The sequence below is a fragment of the Mirounga angustirostris genome, unplaced genomic scaffold, assembly GCF_029215605.1.
Source record: "Mirounga angustirostris isolate CCGP_5_RB_7025 unplaced genomic scaffold, mMirAng1.0.hap1 SCAF_5, whole genome shotgun sequence".
Classification (NCBI taxonomy): domain Eukaryota; kingdom Metazoa; phylum Chordata; class Mammalia; order Carnivora; family Phocidae; genus Mirounga; species Mirounga angustirostris.
Window position 1 is genome coordinate 141,637,493 of NW_026991713.1, and position 18,265 is coordinate 141,655,757.

Below are 18,265 nucleotides of genomic sequence, written 5' to 3' on the forward strand. Positions count from 1 at the left end.
TTAAATATGATTTCCCATGTTTCTGTTACCATCCACAGTCCGTTCTCCTGGTGTAACTTCTGTCCTCATGGCTTATTCTAGCCAATTCCCGTGTATAGAGTGCCACATTAGTTGACTGGGGAATTTAGATTTATCTAAAAGTCATCCACAGCTTAGTTAAAATTACTGCTTGTATCCTCTCAGAGACCGAGTTTCTTCTGTCTCCTACTTACTGTTGTAAACAACACATTACCCTTTCATTGTCCTAAAATATCCTTTGTGCCCAGACTTGAAGGGAGTCGGATGTGGGTAGCCATCTGGGCTCACTTCTGGCCTGCTTCCCCCACCACGGTGGTCTCAGCTGTCAGCAGCCTCCACGTGTGCGGACCGCGGGGGACCCCACCACAGGCCTCCGTCCCCCGGGCCTGACGTCCTTCTGGAGCCGTGGCCAGTGAAGCAGCTTGCTCCGACTGCCGGCTCTGCAGGGGCCACTCATGCTGTTGTTGACTCGGGGCTCAGCTTCGTGGAGCTGTGTGTGCCTGTGCACGTGTATTACACGCACGGTGGAGTATCTTGGGCAGGCCTTCTGTCTGCTGGTTGGTCGCATTCACCTCGCTGCGAACCCTGGCTTCTCAGTACTCAGGTGTGGCCATCTTAAAACCAGCTCCATTGGTTAATGGCTTACTTTCTGTTAGATGGCGCATCCTCAGCTTTCCAAGCTGTGTGGTTTGAAAGCCTTGGGGGGGAGGTATTCAGGCAGCGCTCGCTGTACCAGACTTTGCATTTGGACAGTGAAGTGAGCCTTGACCTGGGAAGGTGTCCAATATGGGAGGGGGCACTCCTATTCTGTGGGTGTTGACAGTCTTGCAGGGGCATGTTCTCATCCACGAGGCCCCAAGAGAGTCTGGGGTCCTTTTCAGCAGGAAGGGGGCTCCCTCTGGGGGCAAAGAACTGGGAACTGTGTTTGCTCAGGGAATGAAGAGAGCGGGCACTTGGTTCTCTTGTGTGTTCTTAATCTGCTGCCGTGGCTGGTGGTGGTGCTGGTGGTTAGACCCTGGATGGGGTGTGCCAGGTGTGGCACCCTTGGGAAAAGCCTCTGTGCTGGAGCATCATGGGGAGTTTCCTTAGTGTGCGCCGGCAGGTACCCCCATGCCAGCCAGCGTCACCCCTTGTCACTCGCTCTTTCTGGGCTTGCGTTTTGTGCTGCGGGTTGTCCTAGATGCTACCAAGGATCGAAGAGCAGAGAGCTGAGATACATCTGGAGCTTTCTGTGGGGCGTGGTAGGAAAGACGTAGAGGACTGGTCCTAATTCGGTGCTAGCTAGCAGACTGTGGTCTTGGGGCAGTTCCATGCCTCAGTTTCCCTGTTTTAGAAATGGAGATGATGGAGACATCCGTCTCATTGGCTTTGCAGCTCCTGAGACACCTGGCAGTGGAAGCCTCTGTAAACTTTGGGATGTTGAGCAGAGGCGGCCTTGGTCCAGGGAGTCCTCACAGAGCAGAAGCAGAGAATGTGCTAGAAGAAGACCTTACTTAGATGAGAGGCCGTAGGAGTGTCCAGCCAGGGTCAGTTCCACCCAGGAGCCAGTGAGGTGGGTCTGAGCCTGCTGTCTGTGCAGTGTGAGCATCTGGGAGAAAGCCACTCCTGGCAGTGAGTCAGGAAGGTGGGAGCACGGTCTGCAGGGGGGGGGGGGGGTGCTGTGTCCAGGGCCCACCTTCAAGGGTGGCAGCAGGGGCCTTTCTGGACACATAGGGGACTTGGAAGGACACACGGGCTCTGGTCTCAGCCCTTGCTGGTGGCTTCTTTTCCCTTATATTTGGCTGCAGTGGGGTTCAGGCGTGGGGCCTGCAGCTGTGGGGAGCAGGCCGTCAAGGGCGAGCACTCTTCCTTAGGTCTTTGTTGGGGGCTCTCTGGCCCTCTCACCGGCCCCAGGGGTATCTGAATGCACAGGCACTTCTGTGAGTAAGTCCATTTTCGTGTTACCACCGGTTTATAGCTTTCTCCAGAAGAGCAGGCAGCTTTTTATCAAATTTAATTAATATTTGCTATAGTTGGGGCGCCTGGGTGGCTCAGTTGTTAAGCGTCTGCCTTCGGCTCAGGTCACGATCCCAGGGTCCTGGGATCGAGTCCCGCATCGGGCTCCCTGCTCTGCGGGAAGCCTGCTTCTCCCTCTCCCACTCCCCCTGCTTGTGTTCCCTCTCTCGCTCTGTCTCTCTCTGTCAAATAAATAAGATCTTTAAAAAAAAAAAAATATTTGCTATAGTTAAAAGGGATATATATATTTTTTAAATTGAACACAAATTGGGACAAATGACAACTACAGACTTTTAGAAACGTCAGACCACAGGGTCAAGGAGGAGGGCTCCTGAGCTTACAAGAGGGTGCCTCTGCACCCAGGAGGCCATCCATCCCTCCTCTTCTTTCCTCTGGTTGGGGTAGCCCAGGGCTTGCAGGAGTCAGCAGTCCCCAGGCCCTGGGTCTCCTCTTCCTGGGGATGAAGACTGGGGGTCAGCCCATCAGGAGGGGGACCAGACCTGGCAGCACCCAGCCCTGCCTTGGTTCAGGGGCTCACCATCTGGTGCAGGAGGAGTCAGAGCGGCCACGGGGGCCTCAAGACCTCCAGGGTGTGAGCTTGCTGGGTCTGGGCTGGGGGCCCAAGGGAAATCGTGCGTGGCTCTCACTCTTCCCTCTTCTCTGTGCAGTACGACAACCTCCTGAGCCAGTTCGGCTGCATGCAGGTGTCCTCGTCCTCCTCCTCCCACTCCCTGTCCGCCTCGGATGCAGGCCTGCCGCAGATGGCGGGCAGCAACATCGAGCAGTATATCCATGACCTGGACACTAATTCTTTTGAACTGGACTTAGAGTTCTCTGAAGATGAGAAGAGGTTGTTACTGGAGAAGCAGGCCAGTGGAAACCCTTGGTAAGAATCCATAGATGTAAGCTGTGCTCCATTTAGAAGAGCGGAGCCAAGCGCGTGGGAGTCGAGCAGCGGGAGACCGAGAGCACGGGCGCCCACCCTCCATCTCCACTGCCTGCCAAGGCCCCGTATCACCTCACACCTCCCTTGCTGCCATTAATGCTCAGGAAACAAGGACCCTCAAAGGGTTCAGCTTGAATTAGGGATTTGGAGGTGTTGGCCTGGGGATGAGTGGGTTTGAGACCCTCAGGGCTCAGTGAGCCAGGCCTTGTCAGCATCAGTGTTCTGACGTGGATTTACCACCGACCAAATGACCACCGCTCCTAGGGGGCGCATGTGGGGCATTCTAGAGTTTTCACTATTGCAGATCATCTTTTGCATGTAGGTTTTCCCACTTGCCTGGGTGTTTCTCGTAAGGGGGGGCCCTGGGTTGGCAGGTGGAGTGGGTGTGAGCACACGTGAGGATGCGGTGCTCTGTGTCCACGGTGCCGGGGAACCCCTGTCTCCCAGCACTCTTGCCTCTCCTGAAGCACTTTGATGCTCTAAAAATGGGTCATGGGAATTTGCATCTGTATCCTGGTTGAGGCAAACATCATTGGCCGTTTCTATTTATCTTTTAAGGTACTTGGTCTTCTTTGACTATTTTTCTTCTTGTACATTTTCCATCTTTTCGAAATTGGCTCTGAGAGCCATGGATGCAAAGAATACTTTTGTTGTATGTTTCACAAACATTTTTCTTCAGTTTGTCTTTTCAGTTTTTTGTGTGTATTTTTGTATAGAAGTTCTAAATTCTTACAAAGTCAAACGCATCTGTGTTTTTATTTTCTGTTTTCCATCTTGGTCATGTTGAGAAGAGTGTGTCTACCCTGACACTTTTCTTCATGCATTTTTATGGTTTCACTTTTCACTTGGGCGGAGGGGAGTCCGGCGCAGGGATGAGCAGGGAGGTGTGTTGGGGTAGGCGTGGGCATGGAGGGAGAAGGCAGGCTAGTTGGAGGGCTGGGCTAGGCGAGCCTGAAGGAGTAAGAGGAGGAGGCAGGGTGCAAAGGAGAAGGAGTGGGTGATGAAGCCAGGATTGCAAACCATTAGAAATTATCGTCTCTAGTAAAAGTATAGTTAGACGTCAGCCAACTGGAATAACCTACACTTCTCGGGAGTTTACCCTTCCTAAAGTGGTGTTGCTTAGGAGTATCAGTGTGTATGGAGTAGGGAGGAAGAGGCTTTGGTCAGGATGGTGTGAGCACCACCAGGCCGGGCACTCCGGGCAGGTCTGTGCGCCGAGCTTCCTGGGCCCGCTGTTGTGCAGCCTTGGGGTGACTCCCCAGAAGGCTTTTGTGCCTTTGCCTAGGGCCTTCCCTGAGGCCCTGCAGCCTGGGTTCTGGGCAGGACTGAGGCCTCTTGCCTTCCCTCCCTTTGTTCCGGCTTCTCGTCCCTTCCCTCCAGGTTCAGGCTCTCTGGGCTGGTGATTCTCGAAGCTTGGCAGCATCTCTTATTTGGCAGGGCAAGATCTTTGTTCTTACGACAGGGCTCTCAGTGTACAGCCCAAGGGGCATTGGTAATAATTGTGTAATAGCATTAAGAGGATCCTTGCTTTCTCCCTCTCATTCTCTGAGTGTGTGCAGTGCACGTCTTCAGAGGCTGCACCCTGGACCATGATGTTGTTGCTTTGGCAGCTGCTGGGCTGTGTGCTTCGTCTTTTTTGAATCTACAGGAGTAGGTTTACAGTATAAATACGTGCAGCTTTAGAGATTTAGTGAATTCTCAGTATTCCTGCTGGGCTCTTAACTCTCTTCAGTTACATCTGCTATAATCACTGTAACTCGGTGTCATCTGTTAAATCCTTGCTTTGAAATCCTGAAGTTTTCCTTAGGCTTACATGGACACACAACAGGATCTCAGGGTACTTTGCTGACTTGTTTTGCAATAAAATTTAAAGATTTCTGAAAAACATTTCTAAATTTCATCTGAAATTATCATTGTAGATCTTAATGATATGTTCTAAACAAAAGGACATTTATAACATTTTTCATATTGACTCAGAGAGAGATGTGCTTTCTCAGCCCCCAGCAGTGCCACCCACATTCGAGGGCTGTCAGAGCGCTCTCCGGTGCGTGTTCCGGAGACACTGGGCAGAACTGTAGATACGGAGCTACAACAGGCCAGGGCTCTCTTCCCCTCATACACGGGACGTCAGTGCCTTCCGTCCGTGTCTCTGAACAGAACGGTTTTGCATACTGTTCTGGTGCTGGTGGAACTGCAGCGCCAGAGGCCTGTCATTCAGAGTTGGAACGATAAATGAATAGCTTGTTGTAAGTGTACATGTGAGGAGCTCTTTCAGAGCCAAACTTCAGAAGCCGCTGTGGCATCTTAGAAGTTACGTTGTCCAGGCTGGGAAAGTGCACTCGACAGCTGGGAGGCCAAGGAGTGTTGGGCCGTTGACATGGCGGAGTGCCGGCCAGGTGACAGTCGGGGTGAGGAGTCCCGGCACTGCCACAGGCCCTGGTGCAGCAGCTCTCTGGGCTAAAGAGGCGGCTGCGGACACCAGGAGTGAGTTGGCATCCCTCTGGCCAAGTTATATTTTTCCTTACGAGTGGCTAAATCTCCAGATACTGCTCATATTGCAAGCATTGAACCAAGTGTGGTCTTCAAGTCTCTGAGCCCAAAATCACATATTTAGGAAGAGAAAAGCTAACTGCGGTCCATGCACATGGATGAAAACTAGAGGATCATTCATGGTTAATCACACTGTGGTGTTGAAAGCTCTAGAAGCCGGAAGTCACAGGCCTTTAGGTCTTTGTGGATGTGTCCCGCAAGGTATCTACACTTTTCTTGAGCTGAGCAGCCTCATCATCCTTCAGCTTCTGGCTGATCGCCCTGGTTAATCCCCGGGCATTCAGGATACATGGAAAGCTCAGGAATACTTTGTTCTCAGTGCCATGCATTCCCTGCACCATCGTCACCGGACGAATCCTGGCTAGATTTTCAATGTGGATTCAGTGAGTTCAGCCATATTTAATCCACTAGTCCGGTTGGTATGTCCTTTGAGCGTGATGACTTCATAGGCACTTTGAACCATCCTCGTATGCACTCCCTTCCAGTTTCCACCGCCACCATCTGTTCCCATTTCTGGATTCAGTTCCTGGGAACAAATGCCTGCTGCATTCACTCCACTCCACACATCCGCTTTTGAGTCGCCATGTTCTCCCAAAGTCCATCCATGGCAGCTGCTGGGATGAGTGCCAAGTGTTTCAGCCGTAAGATAGCGAAATCTAACAGAATCCAGATTATACCCACTTACAATCACACAGTGCTTGCGTAGTCCCCTTAGTTTCCAAATCACATATGTGAGACCTCCCGCTGAGTTGAAAACCACAGTCACAGGACCACCAGGACCATACTGGACTATCGAGGGACGGTGAATTGGAAGACACTGACATTCCTCTGCACCAGACTGAGCCGGCTCTCTCCCTCCTGCTGGGAGCCCCTGCAGTTACCACCCCAACGCTAGAGTCGGCGGTCCTAGAGTAGTCTTCACCCGCCGCACTTTTAGCTGTCTGAAGACACAAGCTCCCATGTTGCAGACCCATCATTTCTTCCTTGAGTTTATCTTCCAAAACATCCACGAGGGCAAGTTCATCAGCCAGAGAGTTTCCCAGAATGCTTACGGCACACACCATACCAACTTGTCCGGCACCCACCGGAGTGATCCTACCGTTTGGGAAGGTTGCCTCTTCTGCAGTTGCAGTCAGTTTCTCCGTCAGAGTCGCACAAAGAGCACAGTGTCAGCTGCGCGCGCCTCCTCAGGCGCAGGGCAGGGTCTGCCTCGAGTCCTGCTTTGGAATCTCACTGCCTGTTCTGGAACAGATGTGTTGTTGACCTGTGCGCCAGTGTTGCGGAAGCAGTGGCCGGCACAGCCTCGGGGGCAGGTCAGGAGTCCAGGCTGTGGCACCAGGCAGTGCTCGAGCACCTGGGCTTTCCACGCACGCACGGGAAGAAAAGAAACCAGGCTCCCCTGGGAGTAGTCGTCAAAAATTACTGGTTTTATTAGTAGTCTGAATGCAGTGGGAAGTCTGCAGGAAGCATCTCTGCTGCCAAGCCAAAGGTGAGTTCTCTCAAGCAAAGCAGTGGTGTTGGGAGTGCGGTCAGCTGCTCTTTGCATGCAAGACCGTTTTCACTAGTGTTTTACTGGCAAACTGGGGTTATTCAGACTTGGCCGTTGGGCTGTTTTTTCTGGAAAAGGAGTGGAATGAGCCCGTCCTTTAAGACAAACAACTGCCAGTATTTGTTACCAGGGATAAAATCGAAATTAGGATTTGGGGAACCTTTATCCCTCACTTGAGTTTGACATCTTCCCAGGACTTAAAGACTTGAGGAGAGAGGTCGTGACGGTAATGAGTTGATTGGCGGATATCGTGGGAGGTAATTTGTCGGTGTTGGGGCGATTTCCATGACTCGGCAAACCACCGTTTTCCACGTTGGGTGCTGGGGGCAGAGCTGTTCAAAGTGCCAGGTACACCAATGAGTTCTAGTGTCTCAGAGTGTGAGAGAGCCGTCGTGGGACTCCAACTCCAGGTTGGCAGTGGACCTTGAAGGAACTCCGCTTGTTGAGTTTGGGTGCATTATCAAAGAAGAACGCCCATCGTCATCTGAAGAGGCTTTTAAAGGCACTCCTTCCTGTTCCAGCTACTTGACTCAGTGAGGCTGAGTCCTTCGTGTGCTCTAGCCTGCACAGCGGGGCACAGCCCAGTGAAGGCTGGGGCAGATGGGGGTACCCAGCTGTCTTCTCTGAAGCCAGATGTTAAGGAGATTTGCAAAATGTACAGTGGGGTCATGCTTCCCATGACTTATCTTTGTTTTGGAAAAAAGTTACTCTTGAATAAAAATGTTATTTATATTAGTATGTGATGGTTTTATTTGTGGTTTTTAATGAATTAAGTATTTAAAAATGTCTCTTTTAATTTCTCCTACCTAAATATCAATGTGTAACTCCAATAAAGGAAATCTCTTTGGGATCTTCCATCAAGTTTGAGGGTGTAAAGGGGTCCCGAGAGCTGGCATTTTAGAGCAAACTGGCCACAGTCGCTTGTTCTTCCATCCCCTGGGTCAACGCCCAGTGTGGAGAGGCTTCCTGAGGTGGTCAGAAGAGCCGCCTTGGGGTTCTGGCCGGCTCACTTGGCTTCCCTGGGAGTGACTGTGCCCTGAAGTGGCTCAGACTTGCTTGTGGCCTCAGGCTTGCATCTTCCAAGATGACCTTCTTGGGGCCTGGGGGTTGCTGGAGGGATAGGGTGAGGAGGAGAGAACCCTGGCTTTGGGATCAGGAGCAAGGAGTACCTTGACAGCATCCCCCCTAGCAAAACGACCATGGGCAAGCCTGCATGGACATTGGCACAGAGCCAGTGGTGAGCGTCACTGTGTGGTCAGCACGGCTGCGGTGACCTGCCTGCTGACCACACTCTGAGAGTCTCTGACTCAGGTCTGGCTTCAGCTCCAAGTCTGCGGACGGCATCCACCATTTGCCAGCAAGGAAAACGCGCCTCATGCGCAGGGCGGGGGGTGCATTTTCAGGGGAGTGGAAATTGACTTTTTGAAGTAAAAAATTGAAAATGACTCCTTTAATAAGTACTTAAACTTTTCAAGGTAGCTCACTAGCAGCCTGTTGTAAGCTAATTGGCAAATGCACTGCCCTATCGGATTGTGGCATTTGTGCTAATAATGGAGCTTCTAAGCCTCTCTGCGTCCTGCCTCGGGGTCGTTTCACCCCAGCCACTGGATGCAGTCAGGAGCCCGCATTGGCTGTCCCCGCCCGGGAGGAATGCGAGAGGCGGAGGCTGCGCTTGTGCGCGTGTGACAGGGCCTGAGAGCGTGCTGGTCCATGTAGTCAGGCTGGGCTCTGTCAGTGGGGTCCTCACGGCAGGGACGAGGAAGGGGCTTGCCTGCTTCCCTGCGGTGCCAGAATGTTCTGTTGCTGAGCCATTGCTGTGGTTTCGGTTTCACTGTAATACTACTGTTGTGGACATCTGTGCTTCTAATCTTCATTTTTCTTTACCTCCTGAGGGTAAATGGCTGGGAGTGGGATTACGTCTCAATACATCATTTCCAAATTGCTTTTAAGCGAGTTTCAAGTTCAGGACCACAGGCGCCGGTGCTGAGCAGGCGCTCACACACACACACCGGGGCAACCCCAGTAGGGCACCCAGGAAGGGCAGCTAGCTCAGTTTTGTTTACTTAGAGCCATTGAAAATTTGGGGGCCATGCCCTCTTTGGGGAGTTGCTAGTTTGTATCCTTTGTTCTTTTTTTTTTTTTTTTAAGCCTTAAGCCTTTCCTATTGCTTTGCATGTGCTCTGCAGAGTGATGTTGACCCTGTGGGCCATATTTACTGAAGACCTCTCCAGCCTGCCTCCTGGTTTACCCTGGTGGTTCTGTAGTTGGAGGTGCCTTCGTCCTCCCGTGGTCCTGATTGCTGCTTAGACAGGAACTCCTCCCCCCTCTCCTAGCTCTGCCCTGGCGGGGGGGTTGGGTTGCTTTGGGGCTGCCTGTGAACTGGAGAAAAATCTTCCCCAGTTTCTCAAGCTCAGGGAATCTATCCTCGAGAAAAATCTTCCCCAGTTTCTCAAGCTCAGGGAAAACCAGAATCTCTTGTTCGATTTAATATTTCATTTGGTGTCTCCTGTCACACCACATGAGGCTGCAAAGATACCGTGAGGCCACTTCTTTCTGTACCTGTCTGTCAGGCTTCCCTGGTGCTGTGGCACCATCGGCCCAGCGCCCCCCGGGGGTCTGGCTGCCTCCCCCGCCCCGGACCCTCCCACACCTAGTACACTTTAATTCAAGTCTTCCCCTTATGGTTAGTTTATGGTTCTTTACTACACATCCAGTTCTTCTACATTAGGGTCTGTTGGTTAGAAGGGACTTTCTGTCTGATCTGTTTCTGTGCTGCAGATCATTCTATCTGCTTTTCAAAAATCTCCTGAATTTTTTTCCTCTTTGTTTCAAGTCTTGGTTTTGTTTGTTAGTTTGGTTTTTAAGTAACTCTGAGAGGGAGGTGTTGTACTTTTCCTCATACAGCACTGTTTTCATTAAAATTCTTTTTAGTTTTCAGAATCTACCTGCGGCTATGTCCACTCACATGTAGGCTGGGTTCTTGGGAATGGGGCCTCTGTGAGCTCTGGAGCCAGCCTGGGTCTGGTTGGGTTAGCATGGGCAGACCTCGGGGCCAGGTGAGCTGGGTGGGAAAACATGGTTTTGCTAGCTCGGCCAGTCGTCTTGCACGCACTGGGTCCCTTGTGGGTGCGCTCAGATACTAAAGTGGTAATAAAACTGTCACTATTGGAGATGACAGTTGTCTTAGGCCTTTCCAAATAAAAAATATTGTTGTGTTCTACAGTAGATCCTCAGATCAGGAATTTCAGTAAAGTCAGAACATAAACCGGTAACTATTCACTTTAACCAAAAGCAAGAACCCGTAGACATTAAAACAACCTCTTTTATCCTCCTTGGAGTCAAAGTGAAGTATACTTGCTAAGAATGCACATTAAGTCAAAGTTGTGTTCCTAGCTTTCTCTTTCAAACTCCTGCCGTATTTGAGTAGGAGTGCTGTGTTACTGTGGTAGAAACACCAGAGATGTTCTCAAACCAAGTCTGGCACAGGTCTTTCCGGAATCTGTGATTCGCAGCTGCTCGGTGGTTTCTGAGCATTGGATTGGGGGGCCCAGCTTGGGGAGGTAGCACGTGGCCAGCAGTCCGTGTCCTGGGGCTGACTCTCAGAAGCCTCCTCCTTTTCAGGGGCTCTGTGTTCACCCCAGCTTTGTTCACATGAAGGAGGACTGGCGTCCCCTTGCCACCATCTTTGTGCTGCCGAGCCAGAGGTAGCAGCAGGCAATGGTGCTGGTCCGCGCACCCCGACCGAAAGCGGTTGAGCAGTGGGCACCTGCGCCCTCTGTGACACTTGGGGCCTCCTGAGTTCCTGGAGCGAGTTGGGCCATGACGGGAGAGGCCTGGGCAAGGCACGCAGATGCCCTCAGCAAGTTCGTTTTGAGTGGAGGAGCTTGGGGAGAATTTTTATCCCTGACTCACGTGAGCGTCTCATTCTTGTTTTCTTCTTTTTATAGGCATCAGTTTGTAGAAAATAACTTAATACTAAAGATGGGTCCCGTAGATAAGCGAAAGGTAAGTCCGACTCTCTCTGCATCTCCCCGAGGGTCTGTCTCCCCTCAGCCACGTCGGGGTCTGGTCTTCCGCCGCAGGCTCCGGCTGATCCTTGCTGTGCATGTGTCCTTGGTCTTGGTTCCCTTTCTCTGAAAGATCATGTCTAGATCTGACGGCCAAGGAAGACTTGAGCCACTGGGGGAAGCTGTTTGAAACCACACAGGAAGGCTGTGGTAAAATAGAAATACAGCCTCTCGTTCTGGCTTGGGGTTTTGATATCCTATCAAGTCGTCTCTTACTTCATTAGAGTTGTTTTTGAAAGTTGTTATTTGTTTCATGGATTAGTTGTGTCAAAAATATCAGACTCCACAAACACTCTGCCAACGTGGGCCCTTCTGAGTTCAGGCCCCAGGCCTCCGTTCCTGGCCATGCTGCACACGCCGCCCTGGTTGGTGCCAGCAGTGGGGAGCCCCACCCCCACCCCATGGAGCAGAGGGCACAGGGGGCGCCCTGACTGTCCCTGGCAGGCTCGGTGGAGCAGGCTCGGTTTTGCTTGCCGGTGGGAGACACACCCAAGTGGGGCTGTTGGAATCCAGCTCGCAAAGGCCAGGCAGGCTGGGCGCTTCGTTCTGCCTGCCCCTCTGTGACCTGAGAGGCCAGGTTCCAGGCGAGTGGACAGAGGGCTGGCGCTGGTCCCGAACCCCAGGCTGCTGTGATGGCCAGGCCTCTGAGGCCGCGGTAGGTGCTGCCCGCTCCAACTTCTGAGCCCTGACGAGCAGGGTCTTTTCATTTTGCATCAGGGCTTGTTTGCACGACGACGACAGTTACTGCTCACAGAAGGGCCACACTTGTATTATGTGGATCCTGTCAACAAAGTCCTCAAAGGCGAAATTCCATGGTCGCAAGAACTCCGACCAGAGGCCAAGAACTTTAAAACCTTCTTTGTGCACACGGTGAGTTTGTCTGTACGGGTTCTCCTTTGCAGGGCAGTTGTCTCCCCCTTTTCTCGTGTCCCAGGGGCCCCACGCTCCCAGCTCAGCTGCGAGCTGGGTCCCCCAGGCCCCTGTGCTTGTCTGTCAGGGTGGGGGTGACCTAAGGGAACTGTAGGTCCTTGCCCGCATGTGTGATGTCTGCACATATGCACAGGGAAAACCCATGCTCGTGTGCCTCCAAGTGTACCCTCCGTGGCTGCAGTAGGGTGCTGCTCTCGGTGGCACCCCCTCAGCATCGTTAAACGGTTTCTGTCTCCACAGCCGAACAGGACGTATTACCTGATGGACCCAAGTGGGAATGCTCACAAATGGTGCAAAAAGATCCAGGAAGTGTGGAGACACAGATACCAGAGCCACCCGGATGCCGCCGTGCAGTGACAGGTCTGCGGCTGCCACAGTCGCTGCCAGGACACTTGCCCCAGCGCGGCTCACCGCCCTCCGGGACGCTTCCAGACCACCTGCCAGCCATCTCAAGGGGGACGCAGACGGCAGAACCTTGCAGCTTTTTTATTTAAAAGAAAAGAAGAAAAAAATACCCAACCACACAAAGAACAAAACCAATAACGAAAAGGAATTCAGGGTCGCTTTGCTTGCTCTCTGTGCTCTGTGGAGGTTCCCCAAGCTCTCCTTGTCTTGGGGACCCAGCGCCGTGCACGTCCACCTGATTCCCGCCCGGGCGAGTGGAACAGACTCGAGTCACCAGCTCTGCACCACACGCCCTGGTCATGCACCGGCCGGTCCTCCTGTGGCCGAGGGGATGGGGTGTGTGTCTGGGCTCTTCTTGCCCCTAGGTTATCACAGAACCCGTCGGCAGGGAGCCATGCACGCCTCTGCCAGGGTGGCTTCGATCTCTGGCGGGTGGGAGGGTTCCTGGCTTTGGTCTGTGTACTTCTTTTCTTGTGTCCCTTACTTGATGCCCCTTTGCCCTGCCAGGGCCCCTGCTTGCCTTCTTGCATCGCTCTGGCTGTGAGCACTCCATGGCTTGTGTTCGTTGGGCAGGCTCCAGGTGTGGAGATGTGGAGCGGGCTGTCGGGGTGTGCTATGGAGCCGCTGCTGAGGTTGGAGGGTGCCAGCAGGCCGTTCGCATTGAACGTCCCTCTGAGCGGGGTTGGCCCTGTGGAGCTCGAAAGAAGCACAGGTCTGAAAAGAGCACCCAGTTGCGCCAGGAGACAGGGAAGGCTGTGCCCTGCTCTGGGCACGAGGCCAGGGCAGCAGGGCAGACTGGGCCTGGCGTCCCCCACGTGGGGGAGTGCTGCCTGATGAGCCCCTCCTGAGAGTTTGGTCCGAGGGTGGAACATGCAGGCCCCCCGGCGCAGTTTGCTAGGGCTGAGGGTCTCTGGGCACCAGCCGTCTCCCAGCTGTGACACGCACCCCTTTCGTGGTGAGGGAACATTCTTGTAGCCTGACTTCCAGCACGTTCACATCTCCACAGTGAAAGTCTGAAAGCCTTCTCATGCTGCCAGGTCATTTATCCCCATCAAGATGTGGACCTTGCCAGGAAGAAAATGTTGCTCACCTTGCATGAGGGGTAGGAACACCACACTGGAGTCTGAGCGCCCAGCCTGCTCGCCCCCTGTGCTTTCAGCCTGCCTGCCTCTCTCTTTTCAGAGGCAGCACAGTGCTGCATACCTACCGCAGGGGGTCCACGATTTACTGCTCCTTTGATTTCTTTGCTGCTGCTCCCTGGACAGAGAAAGCCTGTGGGCCTGGTGGGGCTCGGAGCTCCTCTCCCTGCCCGTGTCCCTTGAGGGCAGTCCGCAGCCCCAGGTGGGCGCGGTAGAGGCACCGCTGCCTGCAGGCTGCTCACAGACTCATATCTGTCCCCAGGGGATGAACAACTTTGCCGTTTCCTGGAGACTTTCACGAAGGCACCAGTAGAAGGCTCACACAGGAGAGGTCCCCCCGACCACTCTGCCTCCATCTCCTGTCTTGAACAAAGCATCCGTCACCCCGTGTTGACGAGTGGTCCAAATCGGAGAAAAGATGTCTTTCTCAAATGGGTTTAGTGATATGAGTGGCCCTTGTGTCAACCCGGTGAGGGGAGTGTGGCTGTGGAGCTGCCCCTGCTGGGCCGGACAGGGGGCCGGACAGGAGCGGAGGTGGGGCGGGGAGTACCGGCGGCTTCCTTTTGGGTCTTGTGCACTGCTCTATGAGAGCTGCGCGTGCATGAGTGAGCGAGGGTGCGTGTGCGCGCGTGCCCATGCCGGGGCGGGTGCCAAGCTGTGGGGGGCGTGCCTGCCCTTGGGGCACCCAGGGGAGTGGGATGCTGCCGGGGCCAGGGTCATAGGTCACGCTTCCCTCTTCTCGCTTTTGAAGAGGCTTGCCTGTGTTCACCTGCTTTTCAAAAATTAAGTCTCTCTGGGCCTTCAGGAATGTCATTTCCAGCTTACTCCCATGTTGATCATTTAACCTTTCTTAGAACACCCGCGTCTGTGGGCGTGCTGTTTGGAGAGTTGGGGGCTGCTCTTGCACAGTGTTCTTCCTTGGGTCCGGTTATGGGGAAACGAGCAGGGCTGGCGTTTGGCTCTCACAAGAGCGCTCGGCTGGGCTGCTCCGGGAGAGACGCAGCGTCTGCTGCATTCCTCTCTGGACAGCGCCACTACCTCCTGGGCTTCACCCGCCAGCTCCATCGTAACCTCCGGGACCAGAGAATGAGGGGTTCAGGGTTCAGCTCGCAGCTGACAGAGTTGAAGTGACTGCCCTTGCCTGAGCCAGTGACAGCTGAGCCCTTCTCCCTTCGCCACCTTTCTCCTCTCAGAGCCTTCTTCCCCCCTTCTCTTTTTTTTTTTAAGGCACATACATGTTCTTTTCCTACCCTGTGCTTGTCCATGTCGGCTTTCGTTGTATGCAGCTTGTCCTTAGAGTGCCTGTCCCCGGTGCAGGTGCCTTGCCTTCTAAGATGTGGGCATGGCTGTCAATCGAGTATGTACCAGACATACATGGAAGTACAGGTGATTTATCCACACTGAGAAAGAAAGTGTTCTGTTGACTAGATTCAGGAGCCATGTGTCTTAGTGAGGGCCAGGAGAAGGTTCAGTGCCAACCACATAGCCGGCACGTAGAGCTGGTCCCATACCATGTGGCCTCGCCGGGCATGGAGGGGAGGGGGTGGGGCTGTGGCCTCCACAGGCTCAGGTGGCCCACTGCGCCTTGTCCCTCTCTGGGAACTCCAGGAAGCCAGGCTTGGGTGGGGCTGTTTCCTTCCCTCTTTCTGTGGACCTGACCAGGACAGTGGGCGATGGGTCGTGTAGCAGGTGGCCCCGTGAGGTGCACAAAGGCACTGCACCTGCTGTTCTGAACCTTGGCTCTCAGGAGTGTGTTACAGACCTGCTTTGCGGGAGATGCCTCTCGCGGCTGTGCCGGAGCTGGTGGGCCCCGCATGTTCTCCAGGCCCCTACTGCCGCCCTTTGGTATTTGTGGCTGGGGCCTGTAGGCATTGCAGGAGTTGCCCCGTGGCACAAACTCACCGAGGGCCAGGTGCCAGCCCAGGGGCTCCAGGTGGTTCTGTACTTTCTTAAAACATTTGCTTTCTGAGAACATCAACTGTAGGCTTACCACCCAGAAGAGACCACTGTGAACATTTTGGTGTATAACCCCCCCACCCCCCATGCACATATTTGTTTGCTTTTTAAACTAAAGTGGGAACATGAAACACACACTGTTCTGCATCTAGCTTGTTTCACTTGATAATTTATCTTAGGCATTTTTCCACATCATGAACAATGATTAAAAACATTGTTTTTAGTGATTGTAGAGCTTAATATGGTTATCAGTTTTATCGTAACTTATCTGACCATTTTCCTGTTATAAAACATTTAGATGGTTTCTGGTTTTTCACTATTTAAATAATGCTGTGATGAATACCCTCGTAAATCTTTGATTTTGACTCTGATCGCCCCCCACCCTTGGTTCCTAGAAGTAGTGTTTTGGGGTCACAAAGAGTTTGTTTTAAAGGTGGTATTAGTCTCTCTTCCTGTCTTCATCTGAGGCTTAGATGCTCAGAGTTCCAGCACACAACCTCCTCAGTTGTCCTACAGATTCTGGACAAATCAGTTTCTGCTAAGGTGTGTGTTCCAAAGAATGTTTTAATAAGACTGCTCTTTTTTTTTTCCCCACAATGCTAAAATATCATTTATTGCAGTCCGTTTGTGACAGATTTTTCCAAAAATGCATTTCCTTATTTTCATTGACAGAATCTGGTTATGCTTGCATGTTAGTTACCTTCCCATCCCTGCTGCTGTGGCTTTCACATGCTTGGTGATATTTTCAGAAGCTTGTACTTTGTGTCCACAATGGTACTGAATTTGCATCTGCACAGGCAGCAGAGATAAAAAGTGTTGAACTGACCTTGCCACATGCATAGTGGATGATTTGTAATTAAGTGTGTGTAGACTCTGAAAATACATTGGGCCATTTGGAATCAGTAAAAGAGCAAAATCTCTAATTGAGAAAGAGACCATGTAGGCAGTTGGGTTTAACATAAGGTTATTTGCCCCTATGCTCTTCAAATGGTGGCACTCAGTAGGAAGGTCTTAGCAGTTAGTAGAGCGCAGTGGCCAGGCCTTTTCACTGTAGAGGGTGATTGTCCTGGCCCACGTGGCTTTCGGGACTCCTCCCCTGTCCTCCCTCACAGTGTTGCAGGTTGTCTGGCTGTCTTCAAACCCAGAACACCCAATTTGGTTTCATTCCTGATTTCTCCACTTTAGTTTGGGGTCCATTGATTCTGAGAGGAGAGGTGCGTGAGAGATTTTTTAGGTGCTGTGCTCAGTGTCACTTGAGTCTGCCAGAGATTTTTGGCTGGATTGTGGAGAATTGGACTTCCTGCCCTCCTCTGACACCCCAGGTTCCCTGTCCCCTGTCCGGTCCACAGACAGGGTGCTCACTCCCCAGACCGCAGAGGTTGCAGCCGCTTGCCAGAATATGATGCAGGTACTATTCTTAGAGATGTCGCCATGTGCATTTTTCCACATTGTTTCTTTTCATCCAAAGCTCACATGAGCTGACAGTGACTCAGGTGGGTGTGGCCCTTCCCACTTAGGCAGCCTATATGGCAAGTGCCCTAAATCAGGGCAGGAGTCACTTCCAGAGCTTCTGAGGGGGGCAGGCTGCTGGCCCAAGGTTGTGGAGTTGCAAATCAGGCTGCCTGTGGAGAACTGGTTTGGGGAAGGAGCTGTTCCAGCCAAGAGCAGTTTTATCTGTAGCTCGGACAGCTGTGATGGGCAACTGAACTAGCCTACATGTATACCTGAATTTTCCCCAGAACCCACTTCTTCAGTGTGAAGAGACACCAAACTTCGCGAACAGAGAACTTTTTACAAAAGGCAGACCTTTTTTTAGCGTGTGATCCACCCTAGTCCCAACCAATCTGGCAGAATGATTTTTGAATAGGGGTCGTTTTGCTGGTGAAAAGCCTCTCTATCCTTATCAGAAGTTTGATTGGACATTGACAAAAATAAATTTTTGCATTATTTAGAACTGCTGTAGCTGTTCCTTAACACAAAATCGGATGAATCAATAGTATGTTAGCTGTCTTTCAGGTTGGTGGCAGTCAGTTAGAACATGTGTAAAATTCTCTACCTGGTCTGTAGCTGTAACTGTGATGTACAGGCAAAGCAAAAATTTAAAACTTATGAAAACAAATAATGCAATGATATTAGGATATACACTTTTGTATTTTTATTCTTATATAAGGTTATTTGCTGGCTATTGTTGGCCTCTAGTTCAGTCTGTGTTATTTAAAATCTAATATATGAATTATTTGGATTGAATTCATGTTCGGGGCCACGTTGTTGTATGTATTGATGTACAGCCTTGAATGTGAATAATTATTGTAAACTATATTTTACAACTTTTTTTCTGGCTTTATTATATAAATTTTCTATTTGGTCAATGATTTAATCATATAATTTAATGAATCTGTTTCTTCTCTTTTTTTCAAATACTTGTGCTTTAGATGTAGTTACTGGATGATGAATTTTCCACGTATGCTCGGTAGTCTTGTAATAAAAAGCATGTAGAGTGTAGACGCTCGCTGGCCTAACTCTTCTTTGACCGGGGGCGCGGGTCGGGCTCGGCGGCCACCTGCATTCCGGGCCCGGAACCCAGCGTCCATGCGCCGCACGGGCGGGGGGCGGAGGCCGGCGAGCCCCTCGAGCCCGACGCCCGGCTCCGGCCGGAAGGGGGCTCGGCCGGTCGCTTTTCCGGACCGGAACTTCCGCCTGCCGCGTGACA

At 52.1% G+C, this 18,265-nt stretch overlaps 1 protein-coding gene and 1 pseudogene across 7 annotated transcripts in view; one reads left to right on the forward strand and one right to left on the reverse strand.

Annotated features, from left to right (window-relative positions):
• Positions 1-18,057, forward strand: part of PDPK1 (3-phosphoinositide dependent protein kinase 1) — a 97,489-nt gene extending 79,432 nt beyond the window's left edge. For 5 of the 7 annotated variants that reach the window (XM_064592367.1, XM_064592368.1, XM_045874759.3 and 2 more), the window contains 4 exons: positions 2,682-2,899; positions 11,006-11,063; positions 11,843-11,995; positions 12,296-18,057. In XM_064592367.1, coding sequence (XP_064448437.1) covers positions 2,682-2,899; positions 11,006-11,063; positions 11,843-11,995; positions 12,296-12,412 — 546 coding nt within the window. In that variant the 3' untranslated portion in view covers positions 12,413-18,057. Of the gene's footprint in view, positions 1-2,681; positions 2,900-4,956; positions 6,999-7,252; positions 7,794-11,005; positions 11,064-11,842; positions 11,996-12,295 lie in introns of those variants that run through there. The other 2 variants (XR_010411783.1, XM_064592370.1) reach the window with 2 other exon arrangements.
• On the reverse strand, positions 5,633-6,657 carry LOC123844977 (L-lactate dehydrogenase B chain-like; annotated as a pseudogene).
• Positions 18,058-18,265: the final 208 nt, after the last annotated feature.